The following is a 22,429-nucleotide window of genomic DNA, read 5'->3' on the forward strand; positions in this document are numbered from 1 at the left end:
ACTCTCCCAGCCTTAGCTCTCAGGACTGCTGTGAGGACCAAATGCTAGGAGGTGCATGTGCTTTGTAAAATTTAAAGTGCTGTGCAAATCTGAGCTCTTATTATAATTATCACTACTCTCCATTTTCAAAGAGCTGTAATTGTTAGAAAACTCTACATCGAACTGAAATCTGTGTCCCTGTGACTTCTACCCACTGTTCTTAGTCACACCCTCCAGAGCACACAGAAACAGCTCAATTCCTATTCCTTTTGATTTGGGGGGTAATTTGGAGGAGCTCGAGGTTCTCTTGTCTTTAGGCATATCCAGGTTTTTACAGCCTCCCCTTGCCACTTACCAGTCTAATCAACCAGCATTAATGAGTGCCTGCTTTGTGCCAAGCACTGAACCACTGAAGTTCTCTGGGCCTCAGTTCCCTCATTTATGAAATGAAGGGGTTGAGCTAGGTGGCCTCTTAAGTCCCTCTTGGCTCTAGATGACTTGGTGTAGGACAGAGAGCACAGCATGGAGGCAGGGGGTAGATATGGGTCAAAGGGTCCCAGATGAGTCACCTAAGCTTTCTGGACCTCACTTTCCTCATCTGTCAAACAAAAGAAGAATGTGGAGTGATGGGCGAGATGATCTGTAAGGTCTGATAGTCTTTAGAAGATTCAGATCTTAAGAATTTTTTTTTAAGGTCTGGTATTCAATGATTATTCTCCTGTGGTCCTCAAGGGAGGTCTAGATGGCTTATTTTACCACTTTCTGACTTTTTCCACCGGTGTTCACTTCATCTGCAAAATATTCTTTGCCTTATTCCAGGGGTGGGGATCTTTTTTTCTATCGATGGCCATTGACCCATAGGAAAAAATAAATAAACGAAGGGCTACAGCTAACTAAAAAGCAACTTAGAACATTCTTTTTTGGGGGGGAGGGGAGAGTAAGAAGAATGATTCGACTATTTTTGAAAATCACAGGCTGAAAAAAAATTTAAAAAAATCACAGACTGCTGTGTGTAATAATTATAAGTACCTAAGAGATAGGAAAATGTACCTCTTCCTCTCCTTTTCAGAGGTGGAAGACTTTGGTTGTGTATCATTACATACACAGTATCAAACCCAGTTCATGTCTATGCTAAATTTGCTGAATGGGTTTTTTTTTCCTCTTTTTTCTTTCTTTTTTATTTTGTTACAGAGGATGGCACTATGGATCGGGATAGGACAGAAAAATAAAGATACCAATAAATTATTTGAAAATAGAGCCATACAACTTATATTCAGGGAAAGAAAAAACAATAAAACATGCTTCAGTTTTAAGACATTATGGCTAGTCAAGGAGAAGAAAGAAAAAGGGAAAGATGGCCTTTCCTGCCTCCAGTCAAGGACAGGATGGGAGACCCCCAAACAGAGAAGAAAAAGCGGAAATACCAGGACACAGGAGACTGAGAGAAGGGGATGAGAGCTAGGCCAACATCTGCTGCCCATCCAACCTCACCTTTCTGGAATCCCCTACACCAGTTTCTCATTTCCCTGCCCTCTACTCTCCTACTAATCAAAATACTCCCGCTATTGTTCCAGTAGAGGTCCAAGATTCCCACCAGTCTCAGTCTCCCCGGTGCCATGACCACTGTTTTTTCTTCCACTATCTTACCAGTGAAATGACTTGCTAGAAACTTACATCCACCCATTGGCCAAGCGCCCTTCCTCTGTGTGATGCTGGTGTAGAATGCATCATGGAGACAAAAATTCCCTTGCATAGGATGGTGACATCTATATTTCCCACCCTTTTTCTCTTCATCCTGTCTTCTGGGTAAATCGACTATTCTCATGTTTTCCGTGATCACCTCTTGATAAGGCATAAATTCTGAGAATGCTATCTTTGGATATTCTAAAATGAAAAAAAAAAGGTGAACAATTCCAAACAATTTTTCTTTTTGAGTGAACTGCAGTCCCCTAAGTTAGAATCATGTAGAGTAAATAGCCGTGTCCTTCCTGCATTCATTTCCTCACTAGAGGATAGAATCAATGGGATCCTTTGCTGGGTTGTTAACTTGGTTAGTACCCAAGTTGATGTTGAGCCAAGGGACTAAAAATGGGTACAAGCTTGGATTTGATTCAGATTTTGGTCCAGGAAAGGTTGTGTTTCAGTAGGGAATCTATATTTCCAGCTTCTTAAATACAAGGTGAACCATTTGCTTTAAGGTTCTGACTCTAACTTAAGGCAACTACTTGGTTTTCTCATTGGCAAAAAATAAACATATAAGGGGCGGCCAGGTAGCATAGCAAGTAAGAGCACCGGCTCCAATGTTGAGAAGACCTGGAGATCGAATCCCGGGCTCAGACACTCAGCACCACACCCAGAAATAACTGGCCGTGTAACCTTGAGCAAGTTACTTAACCCCAATTGCTTAAAAATAAAAAAAATTAAAAAAAAAAATAAACATGTAAGTTAGATAAAGTTGCCTCTAAAGGTCCCTTTCAGCTGTAAATACACTATCCCATCCAGTAGGAATCATAAATGAAACTCCAGTGATCTTTGGGGGAAAAAATAGTTGGATTTTTATTTAAGAAGCTGCTAGATGGATAGAAACCAATGGCAATGAAAAGAAATTTAAGATGGAGGAAATGAATGATACAACGAGGTCCCGGAAAAGGTGGGAGGGAATGGAATCCGGGGCCCAGATATAGAGAGATGAACTTTGGAGTTGGAATCTATCCTTTATCTTGAGCCAGAACTGAATCTCTCAACTTTCCCAAGTTGACATACATCTGTTCTGTTTACATTGGCAAGCATTTGGCATAACTACCCAGGGCTATTTGGGGATGCCACTGTCTCATAATAGTACCTATGGAGTTGGATGTCTCCATGAGCCATTTTTCAGTAGCTGGATAGAGGAGCATGTAAACTATAATCCATTTTCACCAGAGACATTGAACACCTCTAAACCTTTTTCCCCTTAACTTAGATCAAATTAAAAGAGGGGAAGCCATCCCTTTTATCACAATGTGTGTTTTCTACAGTTCAGCTCCAAAAAAAATATGATGTGAGAATGAGAAAAGTAAATTTAAAATCATTCTGCTTATGTGCATGACTTCCCCATTCAGCACATTCCCTCAATGATCATTCCTTGGAAAAATGTGTTAAATTTTTACTCTACCACATGATGATAAGAAACTGCTAGACAGCAGCAGCTGTTACAAAGGATATGTGTGTTTTACTGGGCTTCCTTCGTCCCTGAGTGCTTCCTTTGGCCCACACAGCTGCTAAATATTTCACCAGCTCCTTTTTAAGGGGCAGGGAGGAACTGCTGGGAGAATGATATATCAGGCTGGAAGGTCTGAATGACAGGGTCATTGGACCTTGGTGCCAAACTGTTTGTCAGCCTTGCTCAAAACCTCAACTCTAGTCTGGTTGAAAAACAGTGCCAAAGGTTGCGAGACTTAATTAAGAGAAAAGAAATAGCTGGCTTCTGTTTGAATCCATCAGAGAGATATTTGATTTTGTTCATTTTGCTTAGTTTTCTTTGTTGTACTTATCTTTCCTTTTTTTTTTTCCCTCTGCTTCTGTCTTTTTTCTTAGGTCGGAAGCTGAGGGGGAAAGCCTTTTATTTTGTCAATGGCAAAGTATTCTGTGAAGAAGACTTCCTGGTGAGTGAGTCCTCCTGCCTCACCCCTTGACCTCTCCTTTATCTATTCCTACAGAAACCCTGAGAAAGAAAGAGGCTGTTCTGAGGAAAAGACAAAACAGAGAGAGTCCCTGTGACCTTAGTACCTTCTTATGTTGCCACCACACAGTCCTACTTGTAAAGAATATTGGATTTTAAGTCAGAGGACCTGGGTGCAAATTCTGGCTGTGTGACGTTGAATAAATAAATGATTAAACCTCCTTGTGCGTCACTTTTCTCATCTGTAAAATGAAGGGACTGGCCTAAGATCATTCCAGCTCTAAATTTTCTCAAGCATTTTGTCAAATCCAAGACTTTATATTGAAATGAAGAACCAGAATGGTCTTTAGGCATCATCTAGTCTAACTTCCTGATTTTATACATGAGGAAAGGGATATCCATTGAAGCCCATGGTATTTATGGGAAGCAGACTGGTCCTGGAGTCAGAAGAGATGTGATTCAAGTCCCATCTTCAACACTTACTAGCTGTGCAAAGATATACACATTCCTTCCACTTTTTTTGAGACTCAGTTTCCTCATGTATAAAATGCCGATCTTCATAGTACCTACCCCACAGGGTTGTTGTAAGGATCAGGCGGGACAAAGTATGTAAACTTCTTTGTAAACCTCACATGTATTAGCTGTTGTCGTTGTCCTGGGCCACCCAACAGAGTCCAGATTAGAACCCAGCTCTCCTAACTCCCCCTCATGTTTGTATAAGGCAGGAGCAGCTTAATGGTTCCTGTTATGTCAAAAGGAAAGGCAATACTCCTAGCCTCATTCCCTTTAACCAGTTTGGGCTTAGTGCCTTGTTTTAAACATTGTCCTAGACAGAAAGAAGAGTGGTTATACCTTGGTACAGGTGTAGATTGGAAATACTATCCTGTGATATCTCTTTCTCATGTTAAACTTGAACAATGTTAGCAATAGTTTGGCTTATACAAATCAGGCAGGCCAAATGGTATCTCTTCAGAAAAAAAAAATTCTTCCCCAATATAGTTGAGTAAAACTAATATTATTTTTTTTTCTCTTTGAGAGATAATGATCAAGTTTCTTTATTCGAGAGAAAATTCTAAGTCTGAGAGGTGGTGTGGTATAGTGGATAGAATGCTGGACTTGGGGCCAAGCAAGTGGGTTCGAATCCTACCTTGATAGATCATCAAACACTCCATGCTTCAGTTTCCCCACCTGTGAAATAGGTATAATAATGCCAGTAGTACCAACCTCTTGGGGTACAAATGTCCGATAAAATCATGTATATAAAGCAACTGTCAAATTGTAGAAGCACTATCTGTGTCTGCATTTTTGTTTGTTTCTTTTTACTGATCCTGTGATTTCACTGGAAATCCCAAGTGAGGAAACTGTCTCTACCAACCAGTGCAGGGATAGCGCCTACTCTGTGACCTCTAGAGAGCTGGACTAGTTATCTTAGAAATTTTCCCAGATCATTCAGACATCATGACTTGCCCAGGATTATCCAATGGCTTGTCTTAGGCCTCCTTCCAAACCCCATGGTTATCTACTGGCAAAGATGTAAATTCAAAACACTAACATAGGATAAGCATGTGGCCCGGGTGAGGTTTAAACTCACATTTTCATGACCCCAAAGCTGACCTCTCTATACTCTGCCATGCTGCCTATAGATATTATTGTTAAATTTAAATGTACTGATGCTGGGCATTTTATGAAGGCCAGCTTCCTTCATGGGGTCAGACATCCATTTTCATATACCAACTCATTTTACCTATCCTATTGCGGACATAACTCTGTTTTCTCTTTCCCCTGCAGTATTCTGGTTTCCAGCAATCTGCCGACAGATGTTTTGTATGTGGACACTTGATAATGGATATGGTGAGTAGTGATGGCCGAAGAAAGTCAATGATGTTTCGGATGAACGTGCCCCAGGGCCAAGAATACATTTGTGAAGGAGGCCTTCTGCTTTTGACTTTTTATTGCAACTGGTTCCATTGAAGACTCAAAAACGCCCATGAGACTAGTTAGCTAAAACAGATCCCATCTGACTTTTTTCAGAGTCCAACCTTGCCAATGGCAGCCATGAGGGATTAGGTCTATACAGACATTTCCCAGGTAATCTCACTTTGTCGTTTGTCCTTCATTTTCCAAGAGGACCAGTGACATCACGTGGTGATATCTTGACTCATTCATGAATTTAATTTAACTGAGGCTTGCCTTGGTTGGAATCTGAACAAGAAAATAGACTCCATTAAAACTTTAGCACATTTTGAATATGGAAGCAGTAGACTGTGACTCTTTCCCAGGTAATAGTGCTTTCAAGTAAGAGATCTAACCTGGTAGGTTATTTCAGAAGTGCTTTCAGTCCCTAGTACCTGGCACGTCTTAGGTGCTTAAGAAATATTTGTTGAATTGAATTTCCCAAAGTTGCTCAACTGTAGTCATTTCTGATCATCATCATACAATTCTCTACTTCACACACACACACAAATTTCACCATTATTTTAAATTGAGCTACACTCTATTGCACTCTTTCCGCCTATTTCCAGGATGTCCTTGCTGGCCAGACAGAGCAAGAAGGCAATAGGACGTCAGCATATTTGTGATCATTGTGGATAGTTCAGTCCAAGTTTTGAGGGGTTCAGTAGACTCCCAGAAATCAACCCCTATATATCCTGGAAAGCCCTTACCCATTTTCATGCATGGGTGCCAAACTCTTTCAAAGAAACTGGTTAATGGAGACTGCAAAAAGTCATTCCTTCCTTCTTCCTGTCTCTAGGTTGAATTTCATTCATACCATCATTCCACAAACTCTTAAAAACAACAACAACTGTGTTCTAGTCTCACAAGTCTAAGATTCTGAAAGACCTTCCTAGAGTCTAATTTAGATGCCCTGGATAATTTAATGCTAGTAACTTTTGCCCTGGGCTTGGAAACATAGAAAAGTGGTCTCAGCCATTAGTTCATAGACTTAGAGGTCTGATCTATAAGGGGGCTCAGAGGCCTTCTAATCCCCTCTCCTCCTTTTACAGATGAGCAAACTAACACCTTGGAGGCTAAGTGACTTTGCCTACAGGCAGACAGACAGTACATTTCAGAGGTGGAATTTGAACACAGGTCTCTGACTCGAGAATTCTTTCAATAGAAGTGAATGAATAAAGCATTTTATGAGCAGGTGAACACTGTTAGGATAGAGCATATTACTAGTCCCTGGATTTGGGTGTATATCGAGGTCATCCTAACCTTTAGGATGTGACTGTCCAGTCAAGACTTTCCATAATAGAGTTCACCTCAAAGGCAAAGGTTAGTTGTTTCTTGTTACGAGCATCATGGAAAAAACTTGTAGTAGATTAAGAACCAGCCACTCCCAAATGCTCCATCAGCCGGTGCCTGCCCTATTATCCATATTGATCAATCCTTATTTTTTGTTGCTGGAATTAATGAACAATGTCTTTATAGAAGCAATTTGCACATTTGTACCCCTTCCTGTGATGCCCTGGGCTTCTTACAGACTCTGCATATCATATGTCACTAATTTGGTCCCAAAGCTGGTGCATAACTTTATTGTTTAGATTGTAGAAGTGATTTCTGCTTGGAACAGGAGATGTAACTGAATAACCACAAAGGTCACTCAATTCCCAAGATTCTTGGAGAAGCCGGGCCCCTCCTGAGTAACAAACCAGGTCCTCTCACACTCTTTCCAGGCCCCAGCTGTTTGTACAGCTCAGCATCATGCTGTCTTCCCTTCCCTCCTCTCCCCCAACAAGGTGATCTCTTCCTTAAAGTGAAGTATAAAGACAGGGTCTCCCAGGGCTCCTAACTGCTTCTCGTGTCCCCTTTCATCATTCTGTCTCTCCTCTTCTTGCTTATTCTCACCCCCTTCCCCATCCTTAACAAGTCCCATCATTTTCCCTTTCTCCATCTCTTTTATTTTTCCCAGATCCTGCAGGCTTTAGGAAAGTCATATCACCCAGGCTGCTTCCGCTGTGTGATCTGTAACGAGTGTCTGGATGGGGTGCCATTCACAGTGGACACGGAGAACAAGATCTACTGTGTCCGAGATTACCACAAGTAAGGACCCAGTGGGGAATGATTCCAAGCCTGAAAGGAGTTAGTCTCAGGAAAGAGAGAGATGGACTGAGCTCAGCACTTAAAAAGCTCAGTCAAGTTCTTATCTATTGACCGATTTAAAAAATGTTAATATTTTATTTTCTCCCCCAATTACATGTAAAAACAATTTAGCCAGTAGAAAGGGCTTTCTCCAAAGGTGAGAGACCCTCCCCTTGGGAAGGCCTTGACCCAGAGGCCACTCATCGCAGAGGCCCACTCTAAGGGTCTCCATGAGGCCCAGCTGTTCTCTTCCTCTTTGGCCCTCTTGGCCTCTCTACTTCTGAATGGTGGCATTCCTTTTGATTGGTTGATTTGAGATCTGGGTTGGATTAGATAATCACTGAGATCTCTCCCAGTCCTCAGATTTTGTGATCAATAGTCCAGCCTTCTGACCAGGCCTTAAACAAGCTTCCTCTGGGAGCTGTTTGTCTTTATTTCATACAAAGGATCGTGCATTTCCCGTAAAGGTTGTCATTTAAGAGCCATAGACCCAGAAAAGAGAGGTTACTCATTTATCTAGAGGAAGGATTAACCAATGGTCACAAAATATGCTCCATTGGACCCGATGTGAGGTCAGACAATCTAAAGGAAGGCTCCTGCCCCATTGGGTAGGCCCTAGATGGGGGAGTTCCTGGAGGATTTTGGCAAGAAGTTTCAGTCTTTCTCAGTGGAGGGAGTGCCCACATCGATGAGGAGTGATTTATGAAGTGTGGACTTTCGATTCCTAAACAGGTAGGCTGTTCACTCATTGACTTACACCAAGGGGGCAACCCCATTTTAGGCAAAACAAGACCGTTTTGTAGTGGGGTAGGCAGGTCATACGTCCACCAAGCAATTGGAAAGCAATCCCAAGTCAGTCTAAGAGCACAGGAGAGATGGTGAAATGGGGGCAGATTCCATTCATTGATGTGGAAGGACTCTAGAATAAGAAGTCAGATGGCGTGGGTGCTGTGCATTTGGGAAGACCATGAGGCTTGGGCCTGGAAGAAGGTTTGGCACTTGCTTGGTCCTTCATCGGCCATTATAAGTATTCTGCATCTTGTCTATTTTAGGGTATTGGCCCCCAAGTGCGCAGCATGTGGACTTCCTATTCTTCCATCTGAGGTAAGATACTTTTAGGAAGACGGGAAGCTAGATTAGGATAGAGTTCCAGGCCTGGAATCAGGAAGACCTGAGTTCAAATCAAGCATCAGACACTTCCTAGCTGTGTGACTCTAGGCACGTCACTTAACCTTGTTTGCCTTAGTTTCCGCTGGAGAAGGAAGTGACAAATCCAGTATCTTTGCCAAGAAAACCTCCAAAGGGGTCACCAAGAGTGAGATATAACTGAAACAACCCAACAACAGTACCTTTAGGAAGAGAGAAATACAGTCTGCTCTCCAGCCTTCATCTAAGGGTCTCCATAAAGCCCAGCTGTTTTTTCCTCTCGGCCCTCTTGTTCTTTCTGCTTCTTAAACCATGTGAAACCCTAACTTTGTGATAAATACAATGTTTGTCCATCCAGGAGGCTTGAACTCAGGGCTCCTTTTTTCCTCCTACCTCTTTTCCTCCACCCCTCAGTTATTTTAATTTTCCACCAGCTCAGGAACAAGGCCATGGGAAAAATTGTGGAGAAAGAAGTAGCTCGACCATAGGAAGTGTTGACCCCAATGATCCTTTTGCCCCTTGGACTGAATTAAATTCTTCTCCTAGGTATTAATGCCCAGTTTACTGTAAAAAGTAAAAGAGAGAAAAAGGAACTAAAAAGATCATAATATTATCATCATCATTATTATTTTTAAAAGCCCCAACTGCCTATTTTCTGAATCCTCTCACAAGGCCCATTTTAAACAAGGCGACAGGTCACTCACTTCTTCCCCTCCCCTCTAGTTTTCAAGAGAAAGTAATGTATTTTTTTCTCTTATAAGTACATTCACGACCTGTGTGTTTGTATCTTTCTATTGGGAGCCCTGGATTTCTCCCAGGAGGAGAAATGCCCCTTTCTTCCTGACATGCTTCCCACGGTCTGTGAGCACGGCTGCTCTGACCTCCTTCCTCTATCTCATGTTCCCTCTTGCTCTTTCTGATGCAGGGCTCTGACGAAACCATCCGTGTTGTGTCAATGGATAAAGATTACCACGTGGAGTGTTATCACTGCGAGGTAGGCCAGCCGCTTTCTGGGGAAGGGCCAGGGAGCCTGATTAAAACAAAAAGCAAGAGGGAGAAGAAAGTCCCCTATCCCCCCCAAATTAATAAATACTGAATAGTGTGGCCAGCAAGAAACAGGACAGAGGCCTGAATGTTTGCTTTGGGGAGTGCTTTTGTTTCCTCTGCCAGCTCGCAAGTCTGAAATTCGTCATGATTCTTAATGTGCCCAAGCTCCTGTGGTGCCTGTGTTGTGAACACCAGGGCTGGCTGTATTGGTGTTACCGGGCTGTGTGGGTTAAGCCTTAGGTTTCAGATTATGTTTGTGGATCCAGTTTCTGAGGGAGATGATTTGGAGAACCACAATCCTCCCCACCCCACAGTCTGCATATTGTCATGACAGGCAGGTGAGATCTCACAAAGCAATTTTGGGATTAGCAAAGAAAAAATGCAAAAAACCAGACTGGTTACCTATCTATCTGGTGCCAGAGACCGAGCATGTTCAGCCAGTCATTGAAACACATTTAAAGCCTCTCTGTTACACAGGACACCCTGATGAAAGTAACAGCAACTGAAATTCCTAAATCTTTTTAAGGTTCACAAAATGTTTTACATGGATTATTTCAATAGAGTTTCACAACTACCCTGTGAGATGGGTATTTGCAGATATGATTGTCATTTTGTAGAAGTGAATGCTGAAGAGAGATTATATGACTTACCCATGGTGACAGAAATAACCAAGGTATCACAGGTGGGATTTGAACCTCATTCTTGCTGTTTCCCAGCCTGGGGCTTTGCCCACTGCCCTGCGCTGCCCCAGGCATGGTTTTGAAAGCCTGGTTTCTGCTCTTAGTCGGCCCTTCCAAAGGGGAGCAGCCCTTCAGTAGTCCCCAAGGGGCAGCCTTCCCAGCTAGAGGAAGGCATTTTGCAAAGGCCAGCTGCAGATTCAGATGTGGCCAGATTCAGTCACTGACCTCTATCATTTATCTTGAACCTGCCCCCAGAATCATCAACAGTGATGCCTCCAGAACTGAGGAAACTAGCACAGCAACAGCCTTGTGCAGCAGGAGCCTGAAGATGATAGGGGCAGTCAATTAGTGGCATAGTGGATAGAGTCCTCAACTTGGAGTTGGGAAGACCTGAATTCAAATCCTGCCTCCTACATTTACTAGATGTGTTATCTTAGTCAGTTTATGTCCTGGTTCTCCCACTGGGCCTCCCAGTTTAGGAAACTATGGAGGGCCAATCAATACTCTTTAGTCTCCTCCCACCTCCCCACTAAACTGAACACTTTTGACTCTTCAGGATTGCGGAATGGAACTCAACGATGAAGATGGCCACCGGTGCTACCCTCTGGATGACCACTTGCTCTGTCACGCCTGCCATCTGAAGCACATCGAGAAGGGGGCCACCTCGGTGGCCACCCACCAGCATCCCTACTAGTCCAGCTTGGATGGAACCAGTTTTGGTGCCGTTGCCCTGTATCAGCAGCAGGGAATTGTCTAATCAGCAAATCATGATTCTGGTTTCAGAGACTAGGGTATGTGAGGGTTGGGGGAGGTGGGAGGGTGATAAAAGAAAAGGCTACATGTCTGTGTATGTGTGGTTTTGTTTTTCCTTGCCTGGGAAAGTGAAACATTATCCATTCTGGTACATTTGTCTCCCAAGTGCCTTCCTCCCTACTTGGGCGGTCTTCAGATTCCTTGGGAGAATGCATCATTATAAAGGCACAGGGAGATTCACTCATGGAAAGCCCAATTAGCCATCCTCAGACCTGCCTGGTGAGGACTCTGTGCATTCTTCTATGTGATTCATGTTGAGCCTATTTTAAGTTCTGCCCCCTGTTCCCCACTCAGGATACCAACAGATTGATCACAGACCTTCACAGTCATTCTTTTTCCTTAGGAAAATAAGAACCATGTATAAAACAACCTTCAGATCTTCCTTTTGCCCCAGAAGTGAGATTTTTAGGTCTTCCTTAGTCATCTCTGAAAATGGTCGTTGTGTTATCAAAAGAGGCAGTCTCTACATTTTCATAGGTGACATAGGAAGGATTTGCCAACAGTATAAAATAGAGTCAGGTTTTTATATGAAGCCAAGGAAGCCGCCCATAAAAATATTTTGTCCTTGGAGTGGTTTTTTTGTACTGGACCTGTGTTTGGAAGTGTCTGGTGAGAAAACATCCTGTAGCAGTGCAGATCTACCCCTGCTCTGCCTCTTAGGCTCTGGGAGAGTTTCCTGGGGCATTTAGACTTTCAGTGACATGCTAGGCTCAGACAGTCAGGATGTATCAGGGCGCCATTTGAACCCAAATCTTCCTGATTCCAAGGGTAGTTTTCTATCCACAATGCCATGTCAGCCTCTCATTGGTTTTACTGGCACCAAAATCTATAATTCTGGCACCTAGCATATACATAGTAAATGCTTTGATGAATGTTTTTTTCTTACATTTTGTTGAATCTCTTCAGACCTCTCTTTTCCTCCATCCCCACCCTCAGCTTCCCAAAAGGCATGGGATCCATAGGGTAGATCCTTTCTTCTTTTTTCCTGCCAAATCTACCGTGAGAGAAGAGCTTGGTGCAGGCACCATTCAGCTCATGCCAGTTCCTCAGGGTTAGTCCCTGGAGCTCCAAGGCTCCTGTTGCTATGAAATGGATATTGCCTAGACGGTGGAAGGGTATTCTGTGAACACATGGACCAGCTTTAGCTTGTCTTCTTTAACTTGGCTGCCATTTTGTCTTTGGGCTTAGTCTGGAGTCAAACTAAGAGCTAACACCTTAATGGATATAAAACAGATCCATTTTCTGGAAAACCAGATTGCTCAGGAACATTCTCCCCATCTTCTTGGAGAAATGGTATTTAAATCAAGAAAGTTCCTTCAGGCATGAAACCACTCCTTCTGATACTCAGTGCCTTATAATCAGAGAGGCATCATCGTTTAGTGGATAGAGCCATACACTTGCAGTCAAGAAGGCCTGGGTTCAAATGTTGCCTTGAACACTTACTATCTGTATGACCCTTGGTAAGTTACTTAGCCGCCACCTGCCTCAGTTTCCTTATCTTTAAAATAAAAGAGTTGAATTCAATGACTTCCAAAGTGCCTTCCATTTCTAAATCTAGAAGCTTTAGCTTTGAAGAAAGCAGCCTAAGGGATATTTTTTACATAACTGCTTCCTTAGACTATGGATGGCTCCTCAAAAAACACAAAACTGTCCTAATATAACTTAACTAGATTTAAGGGTAAGCGCCTACACCAGAGTCCTCTCCTTTGGTCCTCTGAACTCTTTGTTTACATTGTATCATATCCACTAGCAAAATTGTGCCTTTTTTTACATAGGCCATTCTCCAGTCAGTGAAATCACTTGCAACTTAACTCTCACATAGATGGAAAATTTGTGCCAGATTTAAATTCAGGTACACCATCTTTTATGTTTTATTCACATTTCCCAAGTTGCAGCACAAACTAAGAAACAGCTGGATGTCTGTAAGATTTCATTTAGCCTACAGTAAAGCTGAGCCACTTGTGGGGGCCCAGTGCTAATGCCAGTCAGTGGAAGGAATAGGAAAAAAAGACCATGAAAATGTCTGTTGTTTTTTTTTCTTTTTGGATGCAGCCTGTGTTAAAAGTACATCTTGGTGCATGTCATGGCCTATCTCCACTCTCAGACCCTGCCAGGCAGGCAAGGAAGGGCACAGTGGGTTCTGAGGCCAACTACCTCTGGCCCATGAAAGCCTTGAGTGCTGAATTTCTGGGGATGTTTAAGAAGCCTTAGGCTCCAGCACAAGCAGGGGATAGGGTTGGGAAAGTTAAATCCTGTTCCAGCAGGATTGGAGTCTAGTTCATACAGCTTTGTAGAAGAATTAAAAACGAAAGGCTCTGGCATCCCAAAATGTTTATCTGCCTATAGAACCTTTGCTTGTCTCTGTCACACCTCCAAGGCTTGTCTGTTAGCAGGTAGCAGGTGTGTTCCAAAGACTAAAAGAAGCCTAGGAAGCACTTGGGCCTTGATGAGTCGTGTTTTACATTTTTATCAAAATTCACATCTCATAGCTGGATTTTCTTGTCGGCCTGGCCTGTTTTTTGTTTTCCTTCCCCACCCCACCCCAGGTTTTGGCCTGGTAGACCTAGCTTAATTGCTGGATTGTGGAGTTAGAGTTAGAATAGACTCTAGAAATCATCTAGTCCAATACCCCCATTTTACAGAGGAGGAAACAGAGACCCATAAATGTGAAGTGACATGTCCAATGTCAGGAAAGGAGTAAGTGGCAACCCCAGAATTTGGGCCCAATCAGGCAGCAAGTATTGATTGATTAATGAGCCCTGGGGTCGGAAACAAAGAAAAAGCAAAACCAGTACTTGCCCTCAAGGAACTTCAATTCTAACTGAGGAGCCAACATATCGCTCTGAGTCGAGATTCAGTGTTGGTATCAATGGCAACACCAAATAACTAGGGGAGGGGATTTTTGTGTCACCTCTCCCCTCCAGGGTCATTCAACTCAACTCTAAGGAGCCCTGGGTTCCTGGTTGCTGAAAAACCCCAGGGACAAGTTCTGCAAACTTTGCTCTAGCTCAGGAATGCTGACTGGCTGTGCAGTTAACAGGAGCCTTCCTTTTGTTCTTCTGCCACTCAGAATGTAGTAGCTAATTATTCACTCAAAACAGGTGATTTTTTAAAATTAAAGATTAACTCAGTAAACAAAAAGGAGAGATGGGGTGGCTAGGTGGTGCAGTGAATAGAGTACTAGCTCTGGAGTCAGGAGGACCTGAGTTCAAATCCGGCCTCAGACACTTAACCCTTACTAGCTGTGTGACCTTGGGCAAGTCACTTAACCCCAATTGCCCTGCCCTTCCCCCTCCAAAAAGCCAAAAACCTCCAACAAAAAACAAAAAGGAGAGTCAGGCAGTCAGTCAGCAGGGATTTATTAAGTACCTACTAAATGCCAAGTCCTATGTTAAGTGCTGATGATACATAGAAAAACAAAGTGACTTTCTGTTCCCTCTTTGTCATTCCTGTTTCCAGTGCCAGCTGGGCTTTGCTGATGTGACTCTTTGGAGGATTTACAGGAATGCCTCTAGGAGGGGGCTTCCTTGGGGTTCCCTAGTTGTTAGGTGCCCTTGGTGAAGACGGAGACTCGTGACTTGGGGAAGAACTCTGTCTTAAGTGTTGGACCCAATGGCTGGCTTAGTGAGAATTCTGTTACTCCCCTTTATATTCCCTCCAAAGGGGCCACTGATGATCAACACCCATGGCTGTTTGTAAAGTTCTAAAAATAGGTAGTATGGCTATCCCAGCCTGCCGCTTTCAATGCTGTCCTAATTGTCTGTGCTTCTTACTGGTCTTCCTTCTTATCTCTTCTCTGCATTTTTGAAAAAGATACCTCAATAATTCTCACCTCTCCTCCCCTCCCCTCCCCTCCCCTTTCCTCTCTTCTCTTCCTCCCTTTCTTCTTTCCTTCCTCTTTCCTCTCTTCTTTCTTTCTCCCTTCCACATCACCCCTTTGTCCTTTCACTCCCATTCCCACTAAAATCAAAGGCCCTAAGGCGATGACTCTCAAGGACTATATAAATTACAGGAAAGATATATACTTTGCCTTGGGTTAAAGGAGTTTCTTTATTCATCATTCCCTATGCCAATAAAATAAAAGGTCCAGTACACACACACACACACACACGCATAACACACACATATACATATATGTATACTTATCTAAACCCATATGTACGTGTATGCATACACACATGGCGGTACACATTGCTATACATCCATGTATGCATGCACAAACACAAGTGTGTGGAATGTTATGCACATATGTATGTGATGTGCACATGCATATATGTGTGTGCATGCTCTTGCACACCTAACATGATAACTACCTGACTTGTATTAATACGTAGCAAAGAAAGGAGGCTGCCATTTGCCGTTGCTGTGACTTGAACAAGTCTCTTTATTTTTCTAGACCTTAGTTCCATCCTCTGTAAAACGAGGGGGTTAGATTGCAGGCCCCGGGAGTCCCCCAGTGTAAAGTCTTTGATCCTCTGATCTGTGACTTTATGGTCTGGTATCAGTGTAGATATTTTTAAAAGTAAAGTGAGTAAACCTTATGGTTTCACTTATACAGTCATTCATACAGGTGCTTTCCATTTAAATTACACGGATCTTGTTAATCCCAGATTCTTCACATTAGGAAACTAACTTTCCTTTGCTTGATTTAGACCTCGTTGCCCTCTCTCGGTCTGCTCATTTTGTAGCTTGAGGCATTTAAAAATTACGGAGGGTTCAAGTCAAATTAATTCTCCTAGTGAAATTCATGTAATTGTAGTTTACTGAAGCAGAATCCTCCTTTCTGAAGTTGACTAACATTTCTTATTAAATTTGGTCTTGCTAGCATCTGAATGTTGAAGCTGGGCCTTCCAGGTCGTTTCCTTTCCACCTCCTTGCATTTGGAGTGCTGACATTTCTGGCACGCCGCATCTGAGTTACCGCAGTAGCTTATTAAAGAGTGTGGAGATCTGGGCTCCGAATTCTTGGTGGAATAAATAGGAATGGAGGCTTCTGCAGGCCGTAGGGTATGTTGATCTGCTCTTCAGATGCAATATTGGCTTGTCTCTGTGGATATTTTAGTACTAAGGAAAGAAACACTGAAATTAACAGGGATATTAGAATCTGGGTGGACCACTGGCCATTACTGGTGTGATTGGGAAAACACAGTGATCTTGTGAATGTAATTGATGTTTCTTTGATCCTCAAATGTGTACCAGTAGAATGGACACCTGAAATCTCATGGTTCCTTAGGAAGGTGAGCACAGCAGAATGTCATCAGGCTAATGGACCCATTGCATCCTTGTCCATAAACAAAGGTCCTTTCTTTTCCTCCTTCCTTAGTGCAGGAACAAATGCCAATGGGCCACCCATGAAATCCCAGGTTATTCTGAAGTCACTCTCAAGTGAAATCTTTTTCTCAAAAGACAAAAGGCAGGGACTGCAAGAACAAGCATTTAGTAAGCGTCTCCTGTTCTCAGGCATTAACGCTAAGCTCTTCATACATAATTCTCATTTGAGATGCGGTGTCTTAGACGTCTTTTATTTTTTTTCCTGAGCCAGAACTTGGCAGAGTTGAGGGAAAGAATTTCTATATTGAGTATGAAAAGCTCACTGTGACAGGAAGTTATTTTCCTCAGTGTTTATCTTTTGTTCTATTATTATAGCATGATTCAAACTATTGTAAAATTAATAACAAATGTGAAATGTAGAATCCTGAAGTACTAACCCACCTTATTGTTGTTTTGTTAATACATTTATTGTCCCTTCCTGCTCTTTTGTAGGGGGATTTAGGCAGGTCCATCTTGGGGCTCTGTGTTCTCATAGAAACAGCTATCCTATATTTTTAAGTATTTCCCATAAATCCCACAGTTCTCTTAAGAGTTAACTTATATACCTTCAAGATCTCACTCTAACAGTGATCCTTTCCTTTTACTCCCTCTCTTTCCCTGAGACCATGGCCAAGACCCACAAGAAGGTGAGGCAACCCAATACCTCTGCCTACAGATGCTGAGTGTGATAGATGGAGGGCAGCTTTCATTAACATGTTCAGAAGGCTCCCAAGCTCTGGTGACTCTTGAATATTTCAAGCTCTGAGCCTGCTTTTGTAGAGAAGAAAAATATTTAGTTCATTAGATAGACCATTATCAGGACAAGTAAGAACAGGGGCATTGGTGAAAGTTAACACTTCTCAGACTTACACAGCCCTTTCCCATCTCATTGATCCTGACAACAATCCTGGGAAGTATTATTATTTCCATTTTACAGATGGGGAAACTGAGGCTCAGAAATATTTCCCCCACTCCCCCATCTCTCCCAGTTAGTAAGTGGATATCAGAACACAAACTCGTGTCTCTTCATTCAAAATCAGATTTTCCTTATACTCCACTGCCCTTGGTTAAGATTCCCCATTGCCCTGATGCTTGCTTGGTGAAGGAATGGAAAAATGTTGTGTTTTGTTTTCCTGAAATAGCTGTTTCCTCCTTTAATCGGCATTCTTGATGCAGCAGGTCTGCTATATGTACAGATGCTCACACTTTTCAAACCCCAACAGCTTGAACTAAGCTGGCCAGGGCCTACAATACTGAATGGTACTCATTTTGTTTGTTTGTTTCTAGAACATTTCAGTTCCAAAAAATAAATAAATAAAATAAAAAAGTTGGTTAGTCCATCTGGTGACATAAGTAATCTCAGCTAGGGGTGGATGGATGCTGTATTCTTTTTTTTTTTTAAGCTGTTAAGTATTTATGATATAATAGGGCCAGAGCAATGGCAAACCTGGCCCAATTTTGAATTACCCAAATAAATAAATGCAACTGAGTCAAGATTGGATGTGCTTTCTTTGTCTACTTTTTTCTTTTTGTGATTCAAGTTGTTTCAATTCAACATACATCAAATACCTTCTATGCCCCCCAGACATCAGGCAGGCATATAAAGTATACAATAATATATAAAAACAATTTCAAGAGGGAGAAAGTGCTTATAACTGAGAGGTCTCATATAGGCAGTGGCAAATGAATGGTGTTTTGATGAAGTCACAGATAATACTTTTTTCTTTGTAAAAATATATTTCTGAATTTTTATTGATGTCTTTTGTACTTACATTCATTTTTGTTTCCATTCCCTCACTTGTCCCCTATAATAAAGAATTTCAAAATAAGAGGGAGGGAAAAGCAATTTGATAAAGCTAATCAATATTTCAGCTTTTGTGGTTGAGTCATTTCAGTCATGTCCAACTCTCTATGACCCTATTTGGGGTTTTCTTGGCAAAGATACTGAGATGGTTTGCCATTCCCTTCTCTGTATAAGGTCAGCTGAGTCTGACCTTATATGCACCCATAGTCTACTGCTTCTGCAGAGAAGGGAGGAAGGTGTCAATTTTCCTGTCTCTACTTTGGGGTCAAGCTTGGCCATCCATTAATATCATAAAATATTGAATATTTTCTTCTTTCCATTTATCAATGAACATTTATTAAACTCTTCTCTGCCAGGGACTATGCTAACTGCTAGACTGACAAGTGATACACATCAAAATGCCACTTTCTAGCAGTCAGGCCTGAGAAACAAGTGTCACTGGTGAGAGTGCTCCCAAGGTTATACCTGTTTGGAGGATTATGGAGATGCACCTGGGCTCATATTTTTCTATATCCTTCCCATGTTCAAACTGACCATGAAGTTCGGGTTCATATAAAACCCTGTAGAGACCACAGAGAATTCTTAGGACCCCAGCTACATGCATGGCAGAAACCTGAGGTCTGACATCAGGGAAGAGATTTCTCTATTTGAGTCGATTCAGGACTTATTTCCAGCCCGTCCCAAAAGTCCAAGGGCATCTACAGTCTCCCCTGATTTCCTGGTGCCAACTGACCTACACAGAGAAACACTGAGAATAAGACCAACCGCTTCCAAGGGGCAGCTGCAGAATCATGAGAGTCAGGCTGTAAAGACAGACTTTTTACAACTTGGCTTTTTTTGAGATTGGGTCTACGGATATTGCCCAGGCTGGAGGTGTCTCACAGCCCGATCCCACTGCAACTTTGAACTGATCCTTTTCTGATCTGAGCTGCTTCAATCGGTTCCCAACTCCCAGGGTTGGGTGCCAGACATAGACTGGACACTTCACTGGCTTTAATCCTATTGTATCTCAGGACTCCTGAGCTCCATTTCCCCAGCCTCAGCCCCCTCAGCAGCAGGGACTACATGGGTTATTCTTGGCTTCCTATTGCAACTTTAAATTCCAAATCTCTCATTGCTGGTTCATGTGCTCACTTTGGCAGCACATGCATTTGAAGTGGTTCATTTCACCCTTATCAAAAAGAACCACAGAATAGAAAAGGACCTCAGAGGTCTTCTAGTTGAATCTTGGCATGATCAAGAATTATACTCTAAATATGGTCAACAAGTGACCATTCGGTCTTTGCTTGCAGACTTTCAGTCAGGGACTGCCCATCCGCCCAGGTCCATCTATTCCACTTTGGGATAGCATAGAATTATTCAGAAGTTATTCTAAGGCCAGAGACAGCTAAGTGGCCAAGTGAATAGCACATGGGCTTGGAATCAGAATGTCTCTTCTTCCTGAGATCAAATCTGGCCTCAGATACTTACTAGCTGTGTGACCCTGGGTAAGTCACTTAACCCTGTTTGCCTCAGTTCTTCAACTGTTTAAAAAAAAAGGTCTCTATTATATAAGTCTGGTTTTTCTTTTTAAGCTCAACCTGTAGCTTTCAAAGTGCTTGTCTTGCTTCTTTCAGGCCTGCCTTCTGATCTCTCTCTCTCTCTCTCTCTCTCTCTCTCTCTCTCTCTCTCTCTCCCCCCCCCTCCCTCTCTCTGTATATATGTATCAATAACCCTCTTATAATCCCTAACCTTAATCCCTCCCTTCTAACTTTCACTAGCCTCCCCACAAGAAAAAGGAAAAAAAAAAAAGAAAAATCCCTTGTAATAAGTAACTCAGAATAAAGCAAACAAATTCCCACACTGGCTGTTGTTCGAAAATGACATGCCTTTCTTTTCTCACGTTCTTTTATTTTTCTTGCTTTTCTCTTCAACATTGATGATATGGAAACCTATTTTGCATGACTTCACCTGTATAGTGGGGATCACGTTACTTGCCTTCTCAATGAGTAAGGGAGGGGCTGGAGAGAGGGAGTGAATTTGGAAGAAAGACTTAAGAAAAAACAAATGTAAAAAATGGGATTGCTCATCTCTCAACAGAAGGAAAACCAAAAGAATGATACGCCTCATTCTGAGCTTCGAGCCCACCCCCTCGGTAGGTGGCAGGGTGGTGAGGGGGTAGGTAGTCTGTTTCACATCCTTTGGGATCATCTTTGGTCATTGCATTGAAATCTCGTTGACTTTCTTGGATGCTGGAAATTTTCACAGAAGACGCCAGAATCTGTTCATTTTTGGAGCCACGCTGGAGTTGTGGGTTTAATGTTAGTAGCAGTACCAGCCCTGAGATCCACTTGTTCCTTGTGTCCAGGGCCAGTAACCATGGCTACAGAACCCAGAGAGATGAATGCTGACGTTCTGGATTTTACTAACAAAGCAAATGTTTACATGATCCTGTGTTGGTTTCCTGGCATTCTGAATAGCATGCCATACTATGGGTTCGATTAGCCGTCTTTTTGGCAAAGGATCACTCAGCTAAACGGAATATAAGAATGTCATCAGATTCCTGAAGCTGGGCCCTCCTTAGGCAGGTAGTACTTGGCATTGTCCCAGGGCTTGGATGTCAGAGATCAGTCCCAGGAGGACAAGTCATGGCCTTAGACTGGACTCCTTTTGTGAGATGCAGGCAAATTCAAGTTATTTCTTTTTTTAAATTATTTTTTTTTAACACATTTTTTTAAATTTTGAGTTCCAAATTTTCTCCTTTCTACCACTCCCCACCCCTTGAGAAGGCAAGCAATATGATATAGCTAGTACATGTCATTTTTTAACAGTATGTTACTAAGGGTGGGTGACCAGAGGGGAGGTGACAGAAAAGGAAGTCAGCTGATCATTGAGCAAGAGGGAGGGATGACAGATGGACGACCCACTTCCAGCACTACTAAGTATCCACTAGAGGCAGCAATCGGCTTCCCAAGTTGAAGATGGGGAACTATCTGGAGGTTCTAGTGGACCTCAGCATGCTAGGATTTAGCAATGTGAGCCAGGAATTAAAAGCACTCATGTGACCTTGGGCTTCGTCAAGAGGAGCTGAGCTTCCAGGAACAGGGAAGTGATGGTGCCACTGTGTCCTACCCTGAGGACCAGGCTCAGAGAGCAAGGGAGGGAGGGAAAGGAGAGAGGGAGGGAGGGAGAGGAGAGAGGGAGGGAGAGGAGAGAGAAGTGGATGGATGGATAGATAGACTGGTAGACAGGCAGACAGACAGATAGGAAGGCGCTAAGTGGGTGGAGGCGTGGGGAGCAGTGGCGCCCGGCCCCCTCAGTCCCTCCTTGATGACTGACAGCCAGGTCTGCAGCTCTTCCAGCATCAGGCACCTCCTCCATTAGCTGGTGTGAGGCATCACTGATGAACCGGAAAGGGCTTTAGGTCTAACCTCCGGAATCTTACAAGGATCTTCGTTGGGGAAAAATGACAAGGACACTAAGCAAATGAAAACGATATAAAAGAGCACCAGATCAAGCGCTCTGGACTGTGTGGCACAGAGCACACAGCTATTGGGAGGGAATAAACATCTATTAAGCACCGACTGTGTACAAGGTGCTGCCAAATGCTTTACAAAGATCTCATGATTCTCACCAAAAATCCTGGGAAGGGGATGCTGTTATTATCCCCATTTTACAGTCTGGGAAACTGAGGTAGATTAAGTGATTTACCCCAGGTACCTGTGTGAGGCTCAATTTGAACTCAGGTCTAGCTCTCTAACCACGGTACCACCTGGCTAACCCCATAGAGGGACACATGTGTATTACAGAACTGCAAACATGTCATCAGCTCCCTCAGATCCAGGCTGGTTAGGAGAAGGGCAGGTGGAGGGAAGGGGCTGGTGGCCATATGTTGGGCCACAGCCTTGTGACCCACCCTAGCTGGGGC

The 22,429-nt window shown here is 42.9% G+C and overlaps 1 protein-coding gene across 2 annotated transcripts in view; it reads left to right on the forward strand.

The window, feature by feature from the left end:
• The window catches only part of LIMD1 (LIM domain containing 1), an 83,480-nt gene extending 65,263 nt beyond the window's left edge, over positions 1-18,217 (forward strand). For both annotated transcript variants that reach the window (XM_069088345.1, XM_069088346.1), the window contains exons 4-9: positions 3,556-3,623; positions 5,429-5,491; positions 7,554-7,684; positions 8,776-8,827; positions 9,795-9,863; positions 11,153-18,217. In XM_069088345.1, coding sequence (XP_068944446.1) covers positions 3,556-3,623; positions 5,429-5,491; positions 7,554-7,684; positions 8,776-8,827; positions 9,795-9,863; positions 11,153-11,290 — 521 coding nt within the window. In that variant the 3' untranslated portion in view covers positions 11,291-18,217. The remainder of the gene's footprint in view (positions 1-3,555; positions 3,624-5,428; positions 5,492-7,553; positions 7,685-8,775; positions 8,828-9,794; positions 9,864-11,152) is intronic.
• Positions 18,218-22,429: the final 4,212 nt, after the last annotated feature.

The sequence above is a fragment of the Petaurus breviceps genome, unplaced genomic scaffold (assembly GCF_028583685.1).
Source record: "Petaurus breviceps papuanus isolate PSGF00001 unplaced genomic scaffold, PetGlider_PUasm1.0 185, whole genome shotgun sequence".
Classification (NCBI taxonomy): Eukaryota; Metazoa; Chordata; class Mammalia; order Diprotodontia; family Petauridae; genus Petaurus; species Petaurus breviceps.